The sequence below is a fragment of the Numida meleagris genome, chromosome 3 (genome assembly GCF_002078875.1).
Source record: "Numida meleagris isolate 19003 breed g44 Domestic line chromosome 3, NumMel1.0, whole genome shotgun sequence".
NCBI classification, from domain to species: domain Eukaryota; kingdom Metazoa; phylum Chordata; class Aves; order Galliformes; family Numididae; genus Numida; species Numida meleagris.
This window is the reverse complement of record NC_034411.1, coordinates 108,828,714-108,855,792: the sequence shown is the minus strand read 5'-3', so window position 1 is coordinate 108,855,792 and position 27,079 is coordinate 108,828,714. Positions and strand designations below refer to the sequence as shown.

General features: G+C 41.9%; 1 protein-coding gene across 1 annotated transcript in view; it reads right to left on the bottom strand.

The window, feature by feature from the left end:
- PKHD1 (PKHD1, fibrocystin/polyductin) overlaps positions 1-27,079 on the bottom strand; it is a 252,324-nt gene that overhangs the window by 71,137 nt on the left and 154,108 nt on the right. Inside the window, exons 53-60 of the mRNA XM_021392027.1 lie at positions 21,128-21,265; positions 12,202-12,315; positions 10,326-10,413; positions 7,164-7,318; positions 6,128-6,280; positions 4,884-5,762; positions 3,725-3,887; positions 1,385-1,545 (exon numbers count right to left, since the gene is read on the bottom strand). Coding sequence (XP_021247702.1) covers positions 1,385-1,545; positions 3,725-3,887; positions 4,884-5,762; positions 6,128-6,280; positions 7,164-7,318; positions 10,326-10,413; positions 12,202-12,315; positions 21,128-21,265 — 1,851 coding nt within the window. The remainder of the gene's footprint in view (positions 1-1,384; positions 1,546-3,724; positions 3,888-4,883; positions 5,763-6,127; positions 6,281-7,163; positions 7,319-10,325; positions 10,414-12,201; positions 12,316-21,127; positions 21,266-27,079) is intronic.

The following is a 27,079-nucleotide window of genomic DNA, read 5'->3' as shown; positions in this document are numbered from 1 at the left end:
AAGAGAAGAGAAGAGAAGAGAAGAGAAGAGAAGAGAAGAGAAGAGAAGAGAAGAGAAGAGAAGAGAAGAGAAGAGACCATGAATTCACCTCAGCATCAAGCTGTGCATTTCCAAGTGTCAGCCTCAAGATAAAAGGAACCTCAGGTCAGAATGAGAAATACAAAGGAATTAAACACAAAAGAAAAGAGGGAAAAATATCCCCATTCGTATTTGGGCAGCAAGAAGAAAACATAGCAATTTTGTTATAGCCTTGGAGGCAGGGAGCATTTACCATATGCTGTCGCCTCCATTACAGAAGAAGATAAACCCTGTGGAGTGCAGGTTGCACTGTCAGTGCAGTTCAGATGCTGAGGATTCCTGGCATTTGTATGACTGTGTGGCAGGGTGCGCTAAAAATTGCACAAAGCTAAATAAAGCATAGGTACCATATGCAAAAGTATGTGTGCTTTAATATGCAGATGCTAAGTGGTAATGCTGCTAGGATATTAACACTTCCACGTGAATCATAATCAGGGGAGAAAAGGTAAAGAAAAATTGGTGTGTTTGTATCAAGACAACATATTAATCAGCCCCCTAAGCAGCCAGTTAGCGTGGGTTCCTTAGAGGAAAAGCCTTTCCTGGGTACACATTAGACATTTTGTTTAAAGATTAAAGTTCTTCTCATGTTTAATCAGTTTTAGAGTAGGATGGGAGAAGGGATTAATTACAGTCCCTTCCATCAGTCTCCCATACCGCCGGAGTCACAAATGATGCCCCTGCTCAGCAAAATGGCCGCCGCCAGCAGCAGGCGCAGGAAATACTAATTGTAATTAAAGAGTTTATTTGGAATCACAAAGCAGAGTTTTAATCAGGATGAGAACGGAGCCTTGCTGTGTGAACTTTCCGAGAGTGGTTACAGAGCAGAATGGGCCCTTTTAAACAAGAGAGAGTCTTTAAACTTCTGGACTGGGTTATCAGCTTGATTATCTCCTCAGTGGGGCATGGATGGAAATCCTTGCTGCGCCAATTATTGTTATTTTGCACTCCCATGGCAGTTATATGCCATGTCATACTCAACACGTTCAGAGGACTTTGCAAAGGGCAGGTAAGTTCTTTCGCCTTAAAATGAATCTAAATTAAACTCTACAGGAGACAAACATGACCAGGTGGCCTGATTCTGTGAGAAGGCAGAGAAGCATAGATGGGCACAGATCTGTGCAATGAGATCTCCCAGCCTCAACTAAGGTCATTCACTACTTCCATCCCGAAAACGCATCACACAGTGTGGGACCACAAGCACACAGACCTCAGCTGTAGGTCTCAGTGAAGCCTGGGACACACGCGTGTTTCACAGGTCAAGTGCACGCATGACTTTGCAACTACTCCAGGCAGCACAGGCACTTACCAGATTGCAAGAAGAACCGTGTCCATTCAAATTCTGACTTTGGGAATACAGAAACAGGTGGCTCTAGGTCCAGGACATCTCCATCCAAATCCTTGAAGAGGGCCTTTCTTGAGCCTTCGCAACTCTTTTCAGGGAACGCGGTGTCTTCAGAGGTCTGTACACTGGCAGGCAGAAGAGGTGGGTTACTATGAGGCAGAGAGCAAGGACTGATGTCTGCAATTTATTTATACTGGCAACAAACACGCCTGCACCTATATATATAATGTCTTGGTATTTACTAGGTGAACCTGTATTCCCTGGAAAAGAAAGAAAATGAAAATTTCTGCATACATCACTAAAGCTCAGCTTCCACAGAGGAAGAACAGGTTTTCTGGAGAGGAACTCACCTCACCTGAGATATGTATCTAGGACAGTTAGAATCAATCATTTTCTAGACAAGAGCGACTAATGACTACACAGTCAGTTGAGCGTCTTATTTAGATTATACGCCTAATTTTTGGCTCCCTACAGTTTAGTGAACTGAGCCACATGTTGAGGATCTGAAGTGCTTTTAACTGTGTTTTGACTACATGTTTAACACAGCTTAAAGGAGCTAGACAATTGGCCATATTACCCCTGTTACAAAAACTGTAATGAGACACAAGTAGTTGTACTCCAGCAAAGCCCACAGAAATACCTTCCGATTGTCATATGGATATTTTTTAAGTCTTGGAGAACAAAGAGAATTTCTTGAGTTGGGAAAACACACACTTATTGACATTATGAGTGCAGCCAACAGGTACACATAATGATCCACGGGAAGAAAAAACGATTGGGCCAGCCCCTCCAATCCACACAACTTGAAAGAGGTGGAGAACAAAGACAGCTCCTCTGATCCTGACAGCTAGTTCAATTCTTCAGCATCTCTCAGAAGATCCAGCATTTCAGCTGGCTGGGTCTACCGGAGGGACAAGCAAAGTACTCCATGCTTTTGCCATATTCCCTGATGTTTCTATTTCCTCTCTTGCTCTAAGGCAATGCTCACCTTCCCCTTGACAGGAGATATCCATCAAGATATCCCTTCAGGATCCTGAAGCCGAACAATGCAGCCACAGCCTGGATCAAGCTCAGCAGTTGCAAAGGTAGATCAAATAAATGCATGCAGATAATGCATGAGGAGCACTGAGAGATGTAATCTCCATCAGAGGTTTACCATGCTACTAAGAAAACATTCTGTAATCCACATGCATTCATCATGTTAGAAAATCACCAGCTCTTGCAGTGGACTGCGTGTTCAGCAGCTCACTAATAGCATCATATTGTGGGATGGATACAAGAGCGAAACATAATGGGAGCTGACAAGCTGGACAGGTCTCAGAAATCTACACGCAAACTAATGCCCAAAGCACAAAACAAAAATATAGAAAAGAATAAAAATTCTGGCAGAAGGCTGGAGGGGCTCTAAACATAGCAGTGTGGGACACCTCCAATTATTTTTGACTGGCAAGCGGAGTCCGTGCTGGATTATTTTTGCTACTTCAAGGCTTTCCTGACATAGCCTCTATATTGTGTTCACCGGTTGTAATAAATAATTTGGCATGTGGTTTCCATTGGACGTGGTATGTTTGAACTGCTGCAACCATCAGTGACTTAAGGTTACAGATGAAGCTCTCTCCCTCCCCGCTTCGTGTTTCTCCACACACAGATGATATTCTCCCTGGGCAGGAGCAGTTCTGGCAATCATTTGACATCTCACAGCCTGCCTGCTACTGATCAACATTTCTGATGTGATCTCGCAGGCAAAAATCAAGCTCTGCTTCCCCAGCCAAAAGGACATTCCCTATCGCAGGGTTTTTTGCTGAAGGTCCTGACATTTGCTGAAGCCTGAGGCTGAGAATTCAGAGATGTTCAGGACAGAGCTTTAAGAAATGGGATTTATGAACCTTGTTTTGCTATACAAATGTCAGTAATAGAAGAAATCCAAGGAGATTGGACTGGAGGTGCACCTTGATAGAATCTGAACCTCAGATCTTCAAATATTGCCCCAAACTGTTGTTTTGTTGTTTTTTTCCCTTTCTTTTTTTTTTTTTGGGGGGGGGGGGAGGATTTGAGTTTTTCTGTCTATTTGTTTGATGTCTGAGTTTGCCCATTTTTACAGGAACAGTAAAAGAGCAGAGACAGACAAAGGATGGGACTGCTCTGCACCTAAACTTCCAGTCTAAATTAATTACTTAAATTCTCATCAAGATAACACAAACAAGACAGCTGATACAGAGGTGAGGGTAGCCCTAGAATTGTAAGTAATTTTTTTTTTTTTTGCAGAAACTACAGAAGAAGATGCTTAGAAATGAAACGTATTACCTTGCTGCATGAAAGTAGAACTTGTGCTTCTCATTGACATGTAACATCCTCGATCTCTCCGCTGTGATAAGGGGCATGATGCCTAAATGGTCCGCATCTGACATGATGCAGACATCGCTGTCTTCACTGTGGCAGCTCTTTGTAAAACCAGTAAATGTGACGTCTGCCAGGGATCAAAAAAAAAGACCAAGCAAGGAAAAACAGTCAGAGAAGCTCAAGAACTACAGAGAAAAAAGCTTTGCTCTATGAACTTTTCTACGTGAAACTGTCGTGAAAATTACTACTTGCGTTATCACAGATCTTCGGTTGGCTTTAGAATATCCCATAGCTGCAGTTATATCTGAAGTAAACACAAAGCAAGGCATGCCCATGGGAAATGCAACCAAGTATTATGTGAAAAAGAAACACAGGTAAGACTGATTAATTGTTTGTACTGGAATCAGTTTAAAGACAAGCTGCTATGGATGGTTTATCCACTTACCAAATCTTAATATAAAATGACTGGTGTCTGGTGACGCATGCTTGGCTCTGGTGCTGTGTAGCTTGTACAGCTACAAAATCCATTTTGTGCCACAAATTTTCCCTGGGAAGTCTATTTGCTATTCCCTGCCTCCCGTGTTCTTCAGTAAAAAGAGCGAAATGCATTTGCTTGCAAAGGTGGGTAAGCCATCTAGGTTTTATTATGCAAATATTATTCTGGAAGCTAGACATTTAATTAGAGCCAAGGACATATGATAGATAACTGATATATCCTTTTGCACTCTTATGACAATAAAAGCCATGCCTGTTTCTACGCAGCTATAGTCATGATGTTCTACCTAAGTTCTAGACACGATGTGCTACTCCTCAAAATTGACATCTCTATTTAGCTAGAGATGACTGCAGATCATAGAGATGCATCAAGTGGAAAGATAAATATAGAAGGAGAAGTGTGTTTGAAGTAAAATACATAGATTAGCACATAATTGCTTATAGTTGATACAGGAATTGAAAAATACCAAGTAATACGTTTTATCTGTATCAAACTGAAGATGCATTCAGAAGGATTTCCCTACCATGTCCATTTGTAGCTGTGGAAGGCCAAAGCTTCAGCCTTGGAAAACTGTAATTAGTCAAGGCAGGGATAGAATACTCTTGTCAGTAGAAGTGGAAGACCAACCTTTCAGCTTCATGAGTCCCAGCACTTTTGGACAGTGGACAATTTTGTGCCATGGGCTATCCGGCCTCTGGCTGGCCACAGTGGTAAATTTAGGCCATAAAATCCCAGCACGTCCTCTTTGAGGGTAGTATGGTGGTCGATCCCTGGAAGTTAGGTCAGCTGCTTGAGGTTGGATCCTGTCTCTGATGCAGTCAAAAGTTGAGCTTGTTGCAACAATGACAGAGTTTCTAAGTTCAAGGAGTCTTTTCCCCGTGTGGCACTGCTTGGCATAAAGGCAGTGTATTACTGGCATGAGACCCACAGTGTTGTCCACCAGCACCACATTGTCTATAATGACACTGCTTCCAAGGTGGAACATCATACCATAGTCATAATTCTTGTAAGATAGAAAACCTGTTATTCTAGTGCAGGTCTGAAATCCATCTCCCCTGTACAGATGAATACCATGGAGATTTGAATGGGCCACATTTTCACTGGAATAATCGACATCCAGCAAACACTCTTGGCCCCTAATATGGAATCCAATCCGCTCAGATCCTGCCACAACATTGCCATGGAGGGAGACACCAATGACAAGGTTTACCTTGATGCCAGCAACCCAGTTTAATAAACCCTCTGGCTGCCTGCTCAGAATAACGAGGTTCCTGATGAGAGAATGGTTTTTCCCTTCCAAATCGATGCCTGGTCCGACTGTGTTGAACACTATGTTATCATGCAACCAGATCCCGTCGCTCATGACTGCTTTAATGCCAACTCCACAGCTACCATGAACACTGGATGACACCACTGAGGACTGCTGAGTTATGTTCCTGAATTCAATAGCAGAAAGCTGAGGAGGCCCAAAGTTCAAAAATTCAGTATTTAAGAGTTGAAGGACACCTGTAATGAGATAACTGCAATGAAACAGAAGCTTCCAGAACTACCTAAGACCCACTGGTTGACACCCATTCAAACAGCGCTCAGGCATATAACAGCAGGCAACCTTTGCCATTGTATTGCCAAAAAAGGGTATTTGTTCAAAAACATTTAAACAGTTACAGTAAAAAACAACCAACCACAGAACCACTCCATCTGAATATATTCCAAGATTATTATGAAATATTAATGTTCATATTTCATACATATCTCACAGTCACAGTTTGCTTAGAATTGCAAAGCACATGCAAATGGATATATCTTGTGCTAGACAGTTCTTTCTTGGGCCGAATTGGCCTGGTCAATGAGAGGAGGTCAATCTCTACTACCTTCAAACTCTCTCCCACTGGAATCTGTAAAATGTCCCACCAGCATCTTCCCAGCGCAAGGCACATCAGACTTGATCTGTACATTCCGTGTTAAGAGTCCAACCTCCGCAGACAAAGGGATGCGTCTACCATCTTCTGTGTCATGGGGATGCCCTGGGGAATTTCAGGAGACAAAATGTGCTAAGCGTCTATCATACCTGTAAACCAGTGCTTCAGGGGACATCCAGCCTAGCGGATTGTGCATGGCATCTCTGTAGAATCTGCAATGACATTCAGGTGGGTTTTTCCTCCAGCACAATCTACGCACATCAACACTTAAACAGAAAGGCCACCTGCCCATCAAATATTCACCATGCACATATATTTTACCTTCAGAAAAAGGTGCTAAACCTTTTCCCTGAGGTACAGAGATGACAAATCAATGAACAGATTCACATTTCAATTTTTTTAAGCTCTACATGCAGGAGATGTTCTTCAGTACAGATATGAATTGCTATTAGAATTAGACCAATGACAGTGTTAAAAAGCAATTTCCTATGGAGATCTGATTGCAGGTATCTTCTACAAAAAAAGCATTGCTTAATGAGAATTCTGAGAGAGCCAGTGTAGGTATCTACCTTGGAATTCATCTCCGGTGACTTTTGGCATCTCCAGACTTGACTCAGTTATCCAGTCTGGTTTCACATACAGTGGAGAGAAACAGGCAATTCTCAAGAGCAATTTATTACCTATTTTATACATCTGCTTTAAGTGAGCAGTATGGATTTATCTGCTTTGAGGCACTGCTCATGTAGATATCTACTTTTGTCTAGGTGAATTCCAGTAACTATGTAGCTCTTAATTCATCCATCAGTTCCCTTTTTGACTCTTTCCAGATATTCTTTCTAGAATCAGCTATTCAGTACAGTTTTGACCATCAATTCTGCAGTATCAAAGCAGCCAGGAAGATACATCAGTAAAGCAGAACTGATCTTGTTGAGATCTGAAACAGAAGGTCCATGCTTCAGAAGGAAACTTTGAAAGATACATTTCCTACCAATATGCCTGTGGAGAAGGCGTTCATGGAGTGTTATACTACGACCATGGACTTCTTTAAGTGTAACTAGTTCAGCTTGGTGGGCTTCATAGGAGGAAGAGCTGATCACAATATCTCCCTCAGGCCTCCAGTCCACTTCATCCTCCACCAAAATCCTGTAATGCCAAGATATGAAACCAGTATCAGGACATTATGAGTTATGCTCAAAGATTTCCTACAGAACCAGCAAGAATCTGCAGGGTATGCCCTAGGAAAAATCCTCCAGCATCCAAAAATGGATGTCTTGAAATGGTTGGATTAAATTAATCCTGAACTACCTGATTCCTGCCACTGATTAGCAAGGTATCCAGTTTCAACATACAGTTGTAGGGCTCAACTATGTTTCTTATCACGGATGTGTCAGATCATTGCTGCTTAAGACTTAATCAGTACAGTCAGTAACAAGTGAAAAGCAATTCAGCTCTCTCTGTGCTCTCTGTGTTGGACACACAGAGTAGCATTTCATTGTCTAAACATGAATACCTACTGCTATTTGAGATGTCCCAAGATATCTAGCAAAAGGGATTGCAGTCATGATAAGACTTGCTCATGGAGTATTCCTGAAAACACAGATGGAAGCCATGAAAGAGACTCAAAGTAATCTCAGGTGAGTTTCAATGTGCCTCAGATAAGTCCAAAAACTATGCTTATGTACCCAAATCCTGCCCTTGGCATTTGAATAGCCCTATGGACTCCAGTATGTAGAGCTACACTGACTCAGATAGGAACTTAGATACATTTTTAAACATTTCACACAAACACCTGCATTTTCTCTTTTAATCTTGAATTGAAGACCTCCCATTGCACTCAAAATTATATGTGGACCTCATGGTTTTTAAAAGAGAAAATAAAAGCACTTAATGAAAGCAAAATTGATATCAACCCACAATTCTATATATATTTGATAAATACCTAGGGGTCCTACTACAGGGTAATTAGCACTGGCCAGGTGACAAGCTACACTTAGCTAACTGCTAATTTAACAGCCTATGGAAAGAATTTAGAGAATAGCTCATCCTGCAACAAATGTGATAGGAGTACAGAGAGAAAGGAAAGTCCTAGCAAGGTATGCAGCGAAGTTTTCTTAGTTCAAGGATAATTGCACTGGCAAGAAGGAAACAAAACAAAACAGAGTAACACAAATTGTGGCATATATATGAGATTTTTGACATTTAAGTCCAGCCCCAGTCATACAATCCAATAATAATACTGCTATACCAATACTTCACTGCTTCTGGACCCACTTAATGCTTTTGACTCTTGTAATTCAAAGAAGTATAAGAGGAGTCCGTAAGCAAAAGAATGCATAGTTTGTATGAGACATCACCTAACAAGCCGATTTTTTCAAATATTAATTTAGGTTTTCACTGTAAATAAAAAATGTATTTTTGAAAGCATAAATCCTTCCCCGACTCATGTGTCAACTCACACTGGAAAATATATGCAACATCTTCTCTCAGTCAAGAAAAAGCCACTTCCTTCAGCTATTCTAGCACCAAATTGCCCATTTCCTGTACCTAACCACATTAACTCTTACCTAGTTATTAGTAGGTTCTGAAAAAAAATATTTTTGGCCAAGACTTTTCATGATAAATTGCTTCTCCTCTCCTCTCCTCTCCTCTCCTCTCCTCTCCTCTCCTCTCCTCTCCTTCCCTCTCTTTAATAATGGAAACAACTATTGTGCCATATTTAAGGTAGGTGAATGAACTCCAAATGCTTGTATCTCAGCACCTCATGGCACTTCATATAAAACATTTGGGCAGCAAGCTAGGACTAGCTTGGATCCATTTCATCCAAATATTTAACTGGTGTGCTTCAGTCAAGAATCTACTGGTCCTAACTTCCCATTAAAATCAGGGAAGAAGAATTTCCAGAGGGTGATTCTGATGTACCATAGCTTGAATCAGCATCTGGAAGTATATGGAAGCATCTGTCTCTCCACTAACTATATGACAACTTTAATTTATACTAGACATTGAAGTCTGTGAGAGCTTGCAACAAACTTATTCTGTTTTTGAGGTTTGTGTGCCTCCGTTGTCCATATTCACAATGAGTTTACAAATAATTCCTTCCGAAATGCTGATATTTCTTACCTAGATGGGATATCTTCCAATGAGTCTTTACTAAGCTTAATTGTTAGATATTTTCCTTTGACTGCATATATTTCAGTTTAAAATTAAGCATTTGGAAGAGTTAATGAAAAAGGTGATGAAAATTTCATGTAAGAAAGTCGTGAATAAAAATTCCAGAGGGAGAGGTGCTTGGCCATGCTACGTGGCTAATAGCGAGTGGTCAAGGCACTTACAGGGGAGATCCTTACACAAACACATTCCCCGGCTCAGGTCAAAAGCCTGAACTTCAGCCAGCAGACATATTCACCTAACAAGCAGATGTGGTAGCTCCACTTAATCAGCTGTAAGACGTGGCTTCCACTAAGTCTCCATACCGAAGTCACAGGCCCATGCAGTTGGGTCTGTTGCTGCAGCTACAAAACATTATGGAGGTGCAGCAATGGGAGAGAGAAGGTAGAAATCAAAACTATATTGGCCAAGTGAATGTGTCTATATCTTGAAAGCATCAAATACCTTACTCCTCAGGCTGTACAGGCAACCTTATATTCTCTGACCTAATTCACTACTTATACCAAAAAGATTTCTCTAATAGGAGAAATTATGATGTTTACTTGCGGACAACACTTATTAAAGTACTGATTCCTCAGTTTTACTTAATTCAGAGATGAAATACATATGTAAGTCGCAAACCAAAATGAACATCCTAATCACCAAGATATCAGCCACTGAGGATTTCATCTAAAAAGAAAGAAAAAAGCAGAGGGAGAGAGGGAAGAAGGGAAAGAGAGAGGGAAGAGACAGAAGAAGGATGGAAGGACAGAAAGAAGCAAAGAAGAAAGGACAGAGGGAAGAAAAAAATCTTAGCTTTGTTCTCCTTTAGAATTGAATCTAAAAATTGTATAATTTTCGTGCAAGGTGTCCCATAACTGTTCTTCTACCTAGACATAGTTTGAATAGTGTCTATCACAAAGGAAAAGAGAAATATTAGTATAAGCCACAGAAATGGGAACTTTCACTTCATATTTGGAGCCATACTTGGGCAAAATATCACCTTTCATTGCCAGGAGCAACACTAGCTCCAAGATGTGTCCAAGACTTCCCAGGATAAGAGCTATAAATTTGCACCTTCCCATAAACCCCTAGAAAAAAACAGGAGAACAAAAGTTAGGAAGTACCGAGTAACTAAATATATTGAAACCTCTCTATGTTTAAAGCATTTTCCTATATTTTACGAAAAGTCTATGAACAGCACATAACTTGAAACAGAAAGTAAAGCAGAAATAAATAATTGACTTTAAAAACGACTGTTACACATAAGGCCAAGAAAGGGGCTCATGCCATAGAAGACCCATTGACTCAAACTGGGATGGCAGACAAATTTACCTACATTCAAAAATTAAATAAAATCTCCTCAAATAAGCAAAAAAAAAAAGCTAATTTTTCATATAGATTAATTGTTTCAAGCATGAAAACGTTCTAGCTTTCTGCATTGAAATTTTGTTTCAATTTGCTGATCTTTCTGTCTGAATAAGAACAAGATTCATTCTGCACCTCTAATGCTAACTCTTCAGAAGAGTTGTGCTTCAAGTGTTTGCTGGCCTCCATTTTAGTGCTTGGGTTCGTGTCCCTCTTGGACAACTTTTTTATGACATATTATGTCACAGAATCATAGAATCATTAAGGCTGGAAGAGACCACAGTGATCACCTAGTCCAACTGTCAACCCAAGACCACCATGCCCACTAAGTCACTACAGTCCAGGTCATGGCCGTCCTAAAGAAGACAGTGGCAAGTATTGGTAACGCAACTCAGATTATCCCACAAAGAAATAATTCCTGGGACCTTGCATTTGCTGTGGTTTAAGACGGTAGGATGGACAGCTATGAAGTCTTATTTGATTCACGATAACACGCTAAACTGCAGCAATGTATCTGTCTGCTTTGCTCACCCCTAAAATGATGCCCTAAAAGTCATATTGTTAGCCACAGCTAAACTTCACTTCCTTAGGTTTTTAGGGCTTAAAAAACCCCTCAGAATTAATTTCCTCTGTCAGTTAAGTTTCTGCCTTGCCTTCCAAACATTCCACTTACTTGTTTGCTAGGTTTTTCATTTCCTGATCGGTGTGTGCAACATTTTCTTACTGTCACTATCACATGCAGACTGTGGGTTTTGATTGTTTGATTATTCATTTTTCTCCAAATTGCTGTAATATTCTACAAATCTAGATCCTGGGAATTTCTGTTGATAATGGAATTGAATTTCTACAAAAGTCCACCAATGAATGAAGCCTTTCAATATTCTAGTATTGTGTAAAACATGTAGACCAAAACCAGATAATATTTCTTTAATCATATATGGAGATGCAACATCTGAACACAGACCTTTGTCTGTCAATCCTATGGGTCCCAATGTTTAGAAGTATTTAGATGTGTGTATTTGTAGCCAGTATCTCCTGGATGTAATTCATCTCACTTAAGTCAATAATTTAAAAATGAATAATGTAAGTTTAAGCGCATCAGCCTAGGCTCTGAGGGCAATCTGTCTCATCCTAAGAGAGATGAAAGATAAGTGAGTTGAAAGTACCCTCTGCCAGTACACATTTCTCTCCATTCCAGAAGGCTACTTTACCTTAGAACCTAACTACCGGCAAGTCAAGACCAAACCTTTGTGCATATGTGTGAGTTCTTTCAAGTGCTCCCTCATTTCTCATGTAAAGACCTCTGAATTGGACATCTTGTTGCTTACTGTCCAAACAAAAACTCCACAGAAACTCCAGGAAGTGACCTGGTAAAAGTTTTTCTCAAAAGAATGTATGTACCTTTGTGAGATGCTTTTTCTCTGTATGGCATAGTAGTAGTCTCAACAACAGTAGATTTGGCAATTGCCTAAGATTGTTATCCTATAGAAAGTTAAACCCATGTCTCATACCAATAGTCCCTGGTTGGACATTTATTTCCTCCAGATGATCACAGTAAATCCCTTCAGATGCCCGAAGAAGGATCAGCAGCTTTGAATCCCTTTCCAGAGGATGGTGAAAAGAACCTGAAATAAAGAGAAAAGGGCAACAATCCACCACAGAGGTATCAATGGTTCTGTGATGCTGAAATGGTGCTCCCTCTTGTCTCGTGGAAATGGTTCCCATACACCTTGCTCCCAGCCAGAGGTCCCACTTGGAGCTAAGCTGAACATGGGGAATGCTAGTCCTGTCTATGCGGAAATATTTTGCCCACACCCTTTAACCTAGGAGCATGTATGCCCCCAGCTTTCCTTGGAGTCAACAGAGGGAAGAAAAGTCCCTTCACTGGGTGACTCACACGCATACTATATGGCCTGACTGCCCCCTGGAAGTGGCTGCCTCACCACTGACCTGGTAGGCAGCCTGGAGAGACTGCTCCAAACTCAGACATTTCAGTTAAGTACCTAAATTAAGAGGGAATGGAGAGCTGGATCTAAATTTAGAGTCCCAGAAGGGTTTGTCCAAGGTCAAGCAATGAGTGTGTAAAGACAGGAGGTTCTCATTCATCTCTCTAACCACTGAACATTTCTTTCCCCCACCCATCTTTCCCTTTCTGCTCATTTAAAATTTCACCAATTCCAAGATAACTGCTCCCATTCTTCAGCCAGGGTGGGTAAAAACAGCCCTTCAAACCAATTGAAAGATTTTATTAGCAGAGGGGAAAAGAAAATACCCAAGAAGTTTTGGTGTGTGTGATGTTGCTCTTATCTTGTGATAAGTCTGTACAGTAAACTGTATTCCAACTGTGACTTCATTTATTTCACCAAGGGTAGTTTACAGTTTCAGAAGAAAATGGCCCAACATTAAACAGATACTAGGGAGGAAAAAGTAGGACAGCTTTTGCCCTGGAGAAATGTATGCGGAGTCCAGTAAAAGAGTTCAGCATTCCTTTAAAATTAGAGATTAAATCAATTATGCAACAGAAAACTGCAGCAGATGTAGAACTAAAAAATATATACATATCTGTACAAAATTAGCTGGCCTGTCATGTTCTTTTAATATTTAAAAATTACTAGTTTGGAAAAGATAGCTGATTTTGTATCCTAAAGAAACATTCCTTTTAAAGAGTGTTTTTAAATGAAGTGAAATCAATCAATAAATTCTCAGTTCCCCAGCACCATCTGACTGATATCTGTGGGCATTTAAATTCTCTGCGCAGTTTTGTAAGGATAAAAGACCAATAGTGCAAGACTCGCACGCTCCCCATCTAGCAGATCTCATCCCAGTGAGCTTGTTTCTGCTCTGGGGACAGGGAGGGAACTCAGACTTACAGTGCCCATCATCCGTCCAACTCATCTTTTACTTTCATGTTTAAACTCCCATAACTCCCATAGACAAATACCAGTTTCAGAAGGGAAAACACGCGACAAGGACTTCTACCACCGATGCACTAGGTTAAACAAACATCCAGCCAGAGCCGCAGAAGAGTTACGTAGAAGTTTATGTCTATTTTTGTACCCAGGGGGATTGTTTTCCTGGCTTCACCCTCACAGCAAGATGCAATTTGAAATACTCCCCCTGAACATACCTTCCCCGCTCCTCAGCGATGAAGTTATCAGCTACGATGATGACCCAAGAAAGACTCAACGAAAATATTTAGGGAACTGAATGCCGGCGTTACAAAGTTCGTTCTTCACAATTACCTTTTCCTAATCATAATGACAGCCCTTTCAACTGGGACATTTTTATCATTATGAATTATTATTCATGTTATCACTAGTGTTATTATTTTACTGCTGGTTACGAAGAGCTTAAAGTTTTTTCTAATTAAGTCAATTAAAAATGGCGATGTGATATATTCAACTCTCAGCTCGATTTTAAAACAATTTTTAAGTAGGCTTCCAGGCTTAACAATCATTGAGAAATGACTGGAAATGTGAACATTTAAGGCTTGAATTGGAAATTATGACTCTTTAAAAAGAAATATATCTACATTTAGCTAAAATGTGTGATTTTTTTTTATCCTAAAAAGGCATGGCAATATTTTAGGGAATGTTGCCCTCGTTAAAATCTGCTCTCTCAAATCAGTGTGAGAAACAAAGCAGCTATAATAAAAATATTCATGATTACTCATCATCGTTATTAAATCCTAAGAAAAGAAACCCAAAAATCGAAGATGATGTTCATAGGAATGATCATAGGATCATAGAATGGCCTGGGCTGAAAAGGACCTCAAAGATCATCGAGTTTCAACCCCCCTGCTGCGTGCAGGGTTGCCAGCCACTAGACCAGGCTGCCCAGAGCCACATCCAGCCTGGCCTGGAATGCCTCCAGGGATGGGGCATTCACAACCTCCTTGGGCAACCTGTTCCAGGTTGTTGCCTGTTCCACGATTAGTTGCCTGGAAACTGTAAACAGTACACTACATAAAAGAATGCAGGAGGTGTCTATGACTAGAAAAAATTGACTTGCTTTCTATATATTTAGAACAAAAATAATCCTAACATTGCTTATTTCCATTAGTAGTTTAATAGTTTTAAGTCAATGAGTGTAAGTAACTTGAACGTAAGGGCTACAAAAGAGTTGGCCTGGAAACTCACTGAACTACTAAGGTGGACTTTTCAGTAAGTTTGGATCACTGACAATGTTTCAGAGCACTTGAAGACAGCTAATATTGTGCCAATATTTCAAAGAAAGATAAAAGTAAGAGCCCCAGGTAATTACAGCCCTGTCAACTTGACACTGATTCTAGGGGAAAAAAATAAAAATAAAAATGGAATGTCCAACTCTGAACACAATTAATAAATCATTAAAGGTGGATGATATAATTAATGCCAATCAACATGGCTTTATAGAAAATAGGTCCTGTGAAACTTCCTTGTTATCACCTTCTCATGAGACTACAGGTTTAGTTGATAAAGATAATTGCTTTGATATGATATAATTGGCTTCCCCAAGGCATTTGACTTGGTAGCACAAAACTTTCTGATTAACAAACTACACGGGTACAACAAGAATATGGCACACATTAATTTCCAGGCTGAGTGACTGAAATAGGACCTTTAACTCAAGTGGGTCTGTATGGTCCTGCAAGCACTGTGGTATACGACAATTTGTCGGTGCCCCAAACGTGTATCAAGGGACTGAAGTATGCAGGTAAGTTGCCACACATGGGGAAAAAAAGAGGACCAGCCAACACAGCAATCATTTGGAAGTGAAGAATATAGGGGAGAAAGTGAAGAACGTTCAAAACGTAATAAAACAGATCTTGAAAAGCTCCTTCAGCTTACTCAAAGGAAAATCCGAAGCAGTTAATGCACAAAAGTCACTGGGCAGGATAACTTTCATGATCATGTGAAATAACTGTCACATGAAATCACAGCTTTTGTAATAAGTCGCTTTGGTAAAATGACTAAGCTGCTATAGACACGGGAATCGTCATCTCTGCAACACACATGTGAAGGATCTGGGTTTAAGTGCTGTCTTTGAACTCTGGATGTGAGAACTTCAAGTTCCTTGCACCGCTTTATTGTGGTGAGCAAGCCTTACATAAAGTCACATCAAGCTCTCAAATTACCCATCCTGCACATCAGACGCACAGAAATGGATCCCATTCCATTCCCCTGCTACAAGCAGCCTGGTTGATCATAAGGTGAGATGATAAAGCACAGCTGGCAGAGAGGTGAGAAAAGGGTAATTGCGACCAGAAGCCAGCAGAACTGTTTGGTGAGAAAAGTTTAGGAGGGAATAATGCCAGCGCGTGCTGGAAGTAGGCAGGACCTTTTCAAACACACATCTTTTCGCAGCTGGAATGTGAAGTTTGCTCATCTGCCCAGATTTGGCATGGCTATGCCAGCCTGGACAGAGCTCCCGAGGAACATTTTGTCCACTTCTTTGGTGCAGACGGGGGTCAGCGTGTTGATGCCTGGGAGCTGGGCTTCCTGCACGGGCACCACGCGGTGACTGAGTGCCTTCCTGCTCCCCCTGATGCTTGATGTCGTATCACACAGCTTCACTGCGGGTGCGTGCGCTTCCACAAAGAGGGTCTAAATTGATGCTCCTCCGGAGAAAACTGGCGCAATATATAAAAATACCGTTTATATTATATGAAAATAGGGGGGGAAAAAGGGGAGAAGAGAGTGAAGGGTATATATTTTCTATCCAGATTTTCACTTACTCCGGATTTAGTTTTCTGTTGCATTTCAAAAGAATTTTCCATTGTTTTCGTTTTTCACTCTGATTCCAGATGTTCTTCTTGATAACTTTTAATGGCTTTTTTTCTCTGTTTTTCCATAGCAAATCCCATTCAACTCTTTCTTAGAATAGTGGGTGTTTCCTGTCTTCTAACCTTTCTTTTATTTACAACATAACACTCTGCAACAGCTGTTGCATATAAGAGCAAGGAATTCTCTGAGATAAGGCTCCCTCCCTTCTATCCGTAGATAGACTTTGCTAAGCATCTTGCTGAGACCTTCTCCAATAGAAGCTCTGTGCTTCCCGAATCTAAAACATCTTGGACTCTGCCTGACCAGTTATTTTGAAAACAGTGGTGCATTGTCACCAGAAGACCTGTAGTATGTTCATTCGTGGTCAGTGCATAGTGTTGGTTATCCTTCACAAGCCATTTGTTCAGATGTCCAGGCTACGCTCTGCAAGGCAGCTGTAAATAGGGAGCTATCATATTGTTGCCACTTATAGCTGCTGCTGCCAAGCAAACAGAAGAGACAAGAGGCAGACAAGGAGAGCTGCAGCCAGCAGCCAGAAGCGAGAGATGAATGTTTGAAGAATAAGTGAGATGTAGGATGAGATTCAGCTGCCAAAATACAGGTATCTGATGCCATTTGAGAGCCCTAGACACCCCAAACCCACTGTGTGAGGACGACAGGTAGGAGACATGGATCAATGAGAAAACAGAGCCACATGGGACACCTGAGTGTGCCCTAAGTGATTCAAAGTCCCTATATTTAGGCATCTGAACTGTGTTCCCAGGGAGATTCACATGCCCTGTCCCTGCAGAAACCCAAGGTCAGGCTGCATGGGGCTCTGAGCACCTGCTGGAGCTGTAGGTGTCCCTGTTCATTGCAGGGAGTGGGACCAGACGGTCTCAGAAGGTCCCTTCCCATTCTAATGATTCCACGATTCAATGAACTACGTTGTAGTTTCTTCATGTTGGTGAATCCTTGTTCTCTGAGCATGTGAGATAGCAAAGATCAGACAGTGCAGCTTAGGTTGTATTTTAATCTAGATAACCATATCGAGCAGTGCCACAGAAGCATGTAGCTCACAGACTGACGTCCACATGTAACACCTAAATGTGAGTGCCTCAAGCATGTAAAGCAAATGCCTGCCCCAGATTGATACTATGAGTTAAAAGAAACCAATGGCTTGGAAAGGGCAAGGAACAAACAGATGAAAGCTGAGAGACGAAATGAAGGAGATGCAGATGGTGCAATGAAGTTTTCATAATGCTTTTTCTGTTATCTGGGATGAAAAACTTCACACAGCACATCCACAGTATCCCGTGTTCAGTGGAAGTTGTGTAGCTGCACAGGGATGTAATGGGACCGCTAGATGGGACTCTGAGCTCACCGCCAAAGAATATGGGACCCACAGAAAGGAGGTAGTGGAGAAGCTGGAAGAAGAAAGTCCTTTGGTAAGACTCAGTTGTCCTTACAAGGCTGAGCGTTAATCATGATTAACACATGGTCAACTCATGAGGCACTGTTATCCTTTGGGAATTTAATTTGGGGATACTTAATAGTTTTTAAAAACTAAGAACACACACAAAAAACCATAGAATCATATCATTGATGGGTTTAGGTTGGAAGAGATAGAGTGCTCTTTTCACAAGCAAGGTAAGAGATATCATAAATGTTTCATCTGCAGACAATTGAGCCATGAGGTAATGAGCCATGAGGCCTCTTGCCTCAAATGAGTGAAAAGACTGACAAGCAGCCATCATGAGATATGCAAAAAAAGAATGTGACACACTGAGACTGAAAAGAGAAATCCTATCTGGATAATTACTTAGTGAGTTCTACAAATAACCTGGGTGAGCACGGCAGAAATCAGGATGAACCCAACAGATCAATGCGTACAGAAGGTTCCCCAGCATTTCCTGCAGCCTTATCAAGAGCAGAGGGCTTTGTTCAGCAGAGGAAGAGAGCACTTTCTATGCCTGCTGTCTGTGCTTTATTGCTGACGTGGGTTAAAATGAATGCAATCATGCCAGCATAGAACCAAAAAAGAACCTCTGGACCGTTGAGCTCAGCATTTCCTTTCTTCTTCTGATGTTGTGCACTGATGATATTTAGCAAATCACTTAATCTCTCTGAATCTGCATCTCTTCTGTTATCAGTTGGAAAAATAATCATGTTTTTTAAGGCACGCCAGTTCAGAGGGGTAAAAATAAATGGTACTTCTAGACTGTTACCGCTAATATCATCATCAGATCACTCTGAGTCCAACAGTGCTGAAGGGCTAGGATCACTCCAAGAAATTACTTTGTGGATAGACCCACACCTTACTTCTTGTTTGTCTGAGGGCTCTGACAGAGGTTTTTCAATCCTTTCCAGTGCATGAATCATCTCAAAGATCACTGCGGTTCTGTTGATCATAGTTGACACTGACCACAGATTATGCCACGTGTTGAAGAACTAATGACAGACCCTCCGAGATCAAAGGCGTCCCAAGAGTTTTGTTCTCCTGGCTTTTGCTGTATTTTCCCATCTCAGTTTCGCCGCGAATTAGTGTTTAAGGAAAATTAATTTGGAACTGGTTGATGTTTCAAAAACTCTACTTTTACACTAATTTTTCCTTTGTTACATATTGCAAATGTCAGTGAATTCCTTATCATCATAAGGAATCGTCATCATCTTAACCATTTGACTCAGTTTATTTTTACCTGAAAGTAAGATGCCAAGTGCTCTTAAGGGTACCAAAGTACAACTAAGTTGTGTTTCCAGTGCTTATCATCATTCTCCAGCAGCTGAGGTGAACAAAATACTCAGGACTGCCAGAAAGCGTTGGTTTGGCGCGGGCCACCGGATTTGCAGCAACAACATGGCCAAAGATTGTTATGCCAAAAACAGGGCACGGAGATGTTACACAACAGGGAGGACCTGGGGAATTGGATCACATGATGTCAACCTCAGATCCTGCTCAGGCAATGTTGAGTGTTGATGTCCACATCTATTAAATTTGTTTACTAAAGTGTCTCGTTATGTACTTTGTGTTGAGATTTCTTTAGGGTGGGGTAGAATTGGACAGATGGGCTTCAAAACCTGCCTTCAGGCGTGGAACAGCCAGGATTGGACAGATGGGCTCCAAGAAGCTACCTTTAGGCCTTGAACACACGGGAAGAGAAAGAGGAAGGGAAAACACATGCAATCTCTATTTTAGAAGCAAGCATAGAAGCCAGTGAAAGATGTTGGAAACTTGAAGTTTCTACCCACCTATCATCTTCACAGCTCAAACTGGAGCAAGGGCATCTCTCCAGAAGAAGTTAGACCATGATTCAACAGCTGCAAATATCTGTTTGGCTTTTAATGTCATGACTAGCCACAGATATGCTCGAGGGGACTTGGCGCAGCTAAGTGCCTCAATGTTTTTTAATAAGCTTTTTAGCAACGAACACATGCTTTTTCTTAAAACTAATATGAAACCACATTTAAAATACCACGGAGTAGAACCCAGAAACGACTGAGAGTCTTATAAGTATATAGATACATTAACCTCCCAGATTTAGCTTTCAAACCATTTTTATTTTTTTACAACAGAAAACACGAGGCAGCAAAAATAACTCTTTTGGCTACTGCTGTATTAACTAAACAGTCCCTTGAGATTAACAACAAACAAATACTGGAGTTCACAAACAAATTATCTTTTTAAAGTTCATGAAACCAATCTTGAGAAAGGTCAGACAGCGATCACCAATGTGATCCCAGCGTCCTAAGGATTCCTGTAATTAAATACAATGCCCGGCTTTAGGAACCTTGATATTTAAAGGGAACTACATAATTACTTCTGTGCAGAAAAACACTGACCTGTCCATTGCAAATAACGTGGAACAGCCCCCAGTGATACTGGGGACTCTGAAAGCACTAGAATTAGGAGCCAGGTAGCACCTCACCTGTACAGTGGGTTGAGAGGAACAAATGCTCTCAAACCAGCTGTGCCAAATGTATGACATGGCAAGATTTTCAGACAAAATGCTTTTCCACTTTTTGCTTGTGTTGGCTTTGAATATCTCTGTTACAACAATTAAGTGCCTCACTAGTGCCCACAGACACCAAGAACTGCTTGAACACTGAACAAGATCCTGCCCTGAGGAATTACTATCTTACGAAGCAGCCCCACATGAAGTAGGGAGCACACGCACCAGATGAAATCTCAACCACCATGAAGTCAGGAGAAGTTTTGCTACTGACTTCAGTTGAGAAAGGACAGCAGATAATCCTTGTGTAGTTAATGTGGATTCGGAAGGTCCACACTGCAAACACCCAGACAGTTATGCAGCAGTAGAATAATAGAATCATTAAGGTTGGAAAAAACCTCTAAGATCATCAAGTTCAACTCCAGCCCACTCTCATCATGCCCACTGACCACGTCCCTCAGTGCCACATCTCCACGGTTCCTGAACACCCCCAGGATGGTGACCCTACCACTGCCTGGGCAGCCTGTGCCAATGCCCACCCATTTTTTCTGAAAGTAAATGTTTCCTAATATCCAACATGAATCTCCCCTGGTACAACTTAAAGCCATTAACTCTTGTCCTATCGCTATTACCTGAGAAAAGAGGTAACAGAATGACTTCTAAACCAGAAGGTTTCCTTCTTTCTTTGTCCATCAAGAGTAGAAATAAAACCCCAGGCAACCCAAGACATGCTGTTCACTTACCCGCGTTCAGTGTACCTCCCACCACCACAATACAGGCTGCACTCAGGACATTGCTGGAGTTGGTGGGGAACTCAAGAGTCCCAAGGATGTAGAGACCTCTTAGAGGAGGAAGATCTGTGTCCACCAGGATGGTGCGGTCTGAAAAACAAAGTTATTTGGAATATAAGCATGGAAGTCGAGAAGCTTGAAAGGTTTGCTTTTCTGGAGATTAGATTATTTAAATTTTGGCTTAGAACCACTGGAGCAGGGTTCGTGCATTTGTGCCACATCCACAGCCAGAGCTTCATCTACAACTGAGGCTCCATGGCATGACTTTAATCTGATAAACAAATGATAACATAATATTTATAATATTAAATTTATATTTGCATGCTTAAGTCTAATCAAATGTCACATTTGAACATTAGGAATGCATACAAATGGCAGCAAGTTGGAGACATGACAATCTTACTGGGTGAGTCTGCTTCTGTTTATGAAAATAAATCACCTAATGCAATGAAACAGGAACAAGTTAAGCTGTCCAGAAAATATTTTTCCCTCGTGATATGGTGAAGAACAAGAATGAATGAAGTGAAAAGATACTGCATTCCCTATTAATTAATTGGTTGACAGAAACCAGGGGAAGCACCATTCCCTTGTCTACTTGAGGACAACGCAAGGAACATGAGTCTCTTCTGATCCTACTTCCAATTCCTCGATCCCCACTTTGACCAAGCTGATACTGAAAGTACATTACAGCACTGGATATCACCAGAGATCAATTTATGATTTCCTAAGCTAGCTTATTTCTGGCAATTTTGGACTGCCACTGACTGAGCACAATGACGTCACTGCTGCCCCCCAAAACGTGCAAATTCACAGTCTGTGAGCCATCCAAATGCCACTTAAGCTTTCACTGTAGGTCATGAGTAGGGCTTAGACAGCATGTATTTCAATGGTAGCCCACCACACAGAGGTGAATTCCCCCCTCAGGGCACATCTAATGTTCTTTAATGTTGCTGGGAAGTTCTCAGCTGATTGCACTGGAAACAACCTCAGACCCTTAAATTACAGCGTTCAGATCCTTTCATTATCAACAAGAGCAGCAGCTTCCTGGAATGGTGCATCTCAGAGACAGCAGATACCCCTGGAGGAGGAGAAGGGCTCACTGAGATGCTGCCATTCAGAGTCTTTATGTGGAGCTGAAGTCCCCTGTAGGATCTAATTGTGGCCTTCATAAAAATAACTTGCAGAAAATGTGTATTGTCAACATAATGGCAGCTGCCAAATCCTACCCAGAGATTTCCTGTGGCCTTCCTTGATATCATGCGCATGTATTGAGAGGCACAGCTACACAAAACAGAAGGGACTAAGGAGCACACATTTTCCAATGGGCTTTCACAAAGAAGTGAGAATGGGGCCACTTGAAACTCTTGTTGAAAATGGTAGGAATGACATGCAGTGCCTTCAGAAGTGAATCAGATGTTAACAGTTCTGCTCCTGCCAATGCCATTAGCACCTTCTTTGTATAAAAACAGAAATGACCACGCAATAGGAAGCGCAAGGAAAGTCTTCTCCTGGAAACATGCAGCTAAAGGTTGACTTGAGCCATTTAGTGCGAAGGTTTATTAACTCTTCTCAGACCATCTGCAGGAAACATAAAACTACAGAAAGTAGACGCACCAGGGGACTGCAACAATATGAGCACGTTGTTTCAATACTAGCATGTCCAGGTTCTTTGGTTTTGCAGTCCTGATGTGCCACAGGTGTGTGGGGAGAGGGAACTACTGCATTCTTTGGGGACCTGGGTCTGCTTACAGGTTTGCTCATCCTTTCTTCATGCACAGTCCTATTCTGCCCCTGTACATCAGTTTTCCCACCTCTTCCTTTCCATTTTTTTCTCCTTATTTCTCTCTGGCTATCTGCAAGGGACACCCCGGTTGCTCTGTTTTCAAAGCCCATGCCAAGCAGTGCAGTTATCCTTGGTCCCCCAGAACACCCCATCTCAAAAGAAACTCCCTGCGTCCTCGGGCTGAAGCATCGTTCAAGCATGTGACATTTTCACAGCATTCCGATGTAATAAGTCTCTACAGAGCAAATGCAAGTGCAGTATTTTTTTCCCTTAATCTCATAACGATAGTACTCAGTATATTTTCACAGGCATGAAGAAACTCCTGTCTATAATCTCTTTACAGGACAGGTATAGTTCTATGCCCTGCAGAGCTGAGAAGGGTAGGCACAGTATGTGAGGATACGAAACAGAGAGAAGAGAATAAGGGGAAAGATGTTGTTAAAATGATATCTCTCAGACAGAACGGGCATCTAGTTTGTGAAATCACAGCTCGAGAACGTGGCAAAAAGCTGCAGTTGACAAAGGCCATAAGTATATTCATCAAACACAGACTGAAACATTCTTACAAGGAAAAGAAGGGCTCCTAGGCATACAATTTCTATGTCAGGTTTCTGTCTCGAACAGGTATCTTTTGCTGAGTTGCACATCCTTCTAAAAAAGGTTTTCTAAAGGAAATGCTGTCCACTCTGTAACTATAGCATCCTGTATGTGAGCCCTGAAACGCAGTTGTATGAAATTCTCCCATTCCAAGACATCCCTGCAAAACTGTGGTTTCCTCAGTTGAACAGAACCACAGGGTGTGATGCCTGGGGTGCGCAGTTCTGGGGGGGGGAAATGTTGCCCTGTAGAGACAACAGAAGGCTCCTTCACAGCAAAGCAGGTCCTCATATGCTTGAGAAAGACAGATTCAAGGGAGGCTTCAGGATGAACACAGCCCTTACAGAATATGCTCGGTCATGTATTAGATGAAGATGGCTACAAAGGGGTTAAAATCATAACCCCTCGGTCACTGAGCTCAAGAGATTTACTTTCACAGAATGGCAAAACTGAGCGGCTACTCTCCAATGAAGACATTCACATAATAATAGTGAGCAACCGCTTTTAGAAAATGATAGTTCAAGCCTGAAAACAGGGCTACATTTCATTATCCATGTATTTTCTCCCACACAAAAGCTCACAGGTATGCCACAGTCTTAATGTTCAGATGTACCACACTGAGAACTCGCTAATGACTCCAGCACTGACACAAAACGCCTTTGATCAGCTGCATTGCACTATAAAACACCATAGCATGCCATTGAATGGAAATCAGGCACAACAGAAGAGCTATTATATGAGATACAGTACTCCAGCATTCATCTCTTCAAACAGAAAAAGTTCAAAGAAAATCAAAATCAGAAAATGAATAACAAAGTGAATTCCACCACTGAAAAGAAAAAAAAAAAAAGAGGAAGAAAAAGAAATTGCCAGAGGCTACGTGATATCATACCAATACCCTTCAAAACAGCATTCCATCGGCTGGAATTATAACACGTTCTCCTTCCAACCCCGAGCGCGCTGCGTCAGGAGTGTGTCACACTGAAAACCATAAGCCAAAGCCCTGAAAATCCAAAGGCTTGAGAAGCTAATGCTGCCAGACCAGCATGACTAAACTCCTCCAGCTTGTTTTTCGAGGTGCAGAGGCTGCCCAAGCCTGTTTGATGCACGCAAGAAGTCGCTGTGGGATGGCTGCAGCTCTGGAGGGTGAACCTTCAGAGATAACAGCACGCAATCCTGCAACCGAAGTTTTCCAGCTGGAAGACACTTACACCTGTGAGGGAGTCAGACACTGAGGAGACTTGCAGCACTCCAGCACTAAAAGTTCATTTAGCAGGAGGAACCCACCTCCGCTGTAACAACTTCTAAGATTCACCGATGTCTTCAAACAGGGCAAAACCAGAAGAACTTAATATTCATCCTTATTTCCAACTCTTCAGATTCACTCAGAGATTTCAGCACTGTGTCAGGCCAGGACCAAAGTCCCCCCCTGGCACTTCTTCACTCTAGAAGCAACACTGGAACACCCGTTACTTGCTTTTAGAAGATTTTAAAACTGTTCTTTCGGGGCTGGGAGGACTGACCCAGTAATGCAGAGCATATCAGAAGTAGGCCCAGGACTTGTCTTTCAAGCTGAAAATCATTGTGGATTCCTTCCAGAAGAGATAGATAATTAGGAGCTGCTAGAAGAGGCTCCCCAGTGAGCCTCCTGAGAGGCAAAGCTCCAGGCAGCCCTGCTGGGGGGGGGGAAGCATAGGGATCCAGAGGGACACGCCATCATTCTGTGAAATGGGAAGGGAAACATCCATAAAATGCCATGATTAAACAGTTCTTAATGATTTCATTCTAGATTCTGAGCAAGGACCTTGGATTTCTTGCAACTGGAAACTCATCTACACAGCCGTGGCAGCAAAGCAAGGTATGACATATGGACTGAAAATTCTTCTTGCCTCGTTACATTTTGGGTGCTTTTATTTGAGCAAGGCACTCAGTGCACATGTCATACCAATCATGGCTATGATTCCAATTTAAGACACTGCACACTGTCAACTCCCACCATCAGTACACGTTTCAACATCTCCAAGCCAAAAAGAATGAGGAGGGAGAGGAGAAAGAAAGCAGGAAGCAAGGAGAGGGTAATCAGAAAAGGCAGGCAAGCGATAGAGAAGTTCTTTCTCAAGAGAGCTCAGGTGATGGACAAATTTGTGTTCATACTCATGTTGATATTCTTGGGCTAAAACAGAAGAACAATTCCAGAAATGGAAGGGAGGGGAAGACGGTTTCTGCACACCTGCTAATCACAGGTCTCAATTCTAGCAATAGAAGCCAAGGCGTTTTTTTATCACTGATAGGAGGGAGATGGTCGCAGATTACTCCTGTCCCCCAGTCCTACCATTTTTACACATCATTTGCCTCTTTCCGTCCATTAAATACTTTGTTGTGGTTTTTCTACTCAGTAAAGCTCCTCTGAAGAGCAGGGACAGTTTCACTGCCCGCAGTGGAGCACCCTGCTCCGAGGAGCTGAACAGTGCAATTCAGAATTGCCAGCTCCCACGGTCTAATCCCGCTCAGGCACTAAATTTTGACCCCAAAGACTGTGAGGCCACATTGCACAGCACCAGGCCTAAGCTAACGAGCTTTGCCTCTCAGGAGAGCTAATTAGTTCTGGTATATCAGCACGCTGATGCAGCAGCCTTATTTCCAGTACTAGATCGGTTGGGCTGGGCTGTGGGCAGCTCTGTGCGATGCTTCAGGCACAGCTTAGTCATGTAGACAGAACCTTGTGGTATGCTGCAAAGGCCACGGTCAATATCTCAGGCGGCAGCTTAAAATGAGACACTCTAGGAAGAGGATTACGCTGACATTTGCAGGAAACACAGAGGTGATTTGTTCGTAAGTGAATCTGTAATGCAGCAAAGGGCCACCAGAACCTCAGCACCCAGTTTCCACTTCCCTCATCTAATCAGAACAATCAAACTCCAAACCTTCAGCCAAGCTTTTTTATTTATCACCTCCTATCTCTGTGTAGACTGCGATTTGCTTTCTGTGACTGTCAGAGCACACTCTACACAATTAATTCATGTCAGTACAGAGGCCTCCACTACCACTGGCATTCTTGTGCTTCTTCATATCCCTCTATGACACGTAGTTATGGTTTCTGAAGGCTGAAATGCTTTGGGTCAAGGGTTCTAAGTGGGAGTGTTTGTTGATCTGGGTATAATGCGATACACGAGAAGCTGAAACGTGATCTGTTGTTGTTCCCCTGCCTTGTTCTCTGAGAGCAAAGAAGAATGAAATACACAATGGAGTGCAAAATTCATCCACAGCAAGAGGACCAGAAAGAGAGCAAAGCACGCAGGAATTGCATCACTGTTTAATGTCTGCTCTAAGGGGTCAGGTATAACAGAGGTGAGAGTGGTGTAGGAACCAGGGAGAAAGGAGATTTTCTCTCTTTCTTACTGGCAAACAGGTGCAAGTTCAACACGTGGAGTACTGTTGCTGGAAGAGAAAAGCAAGTCCACTGTTTTGGGTGCCACACTTGGGCTTTGTAGATCAGGGTCAATCCCCCATTCTGGAACAGACTC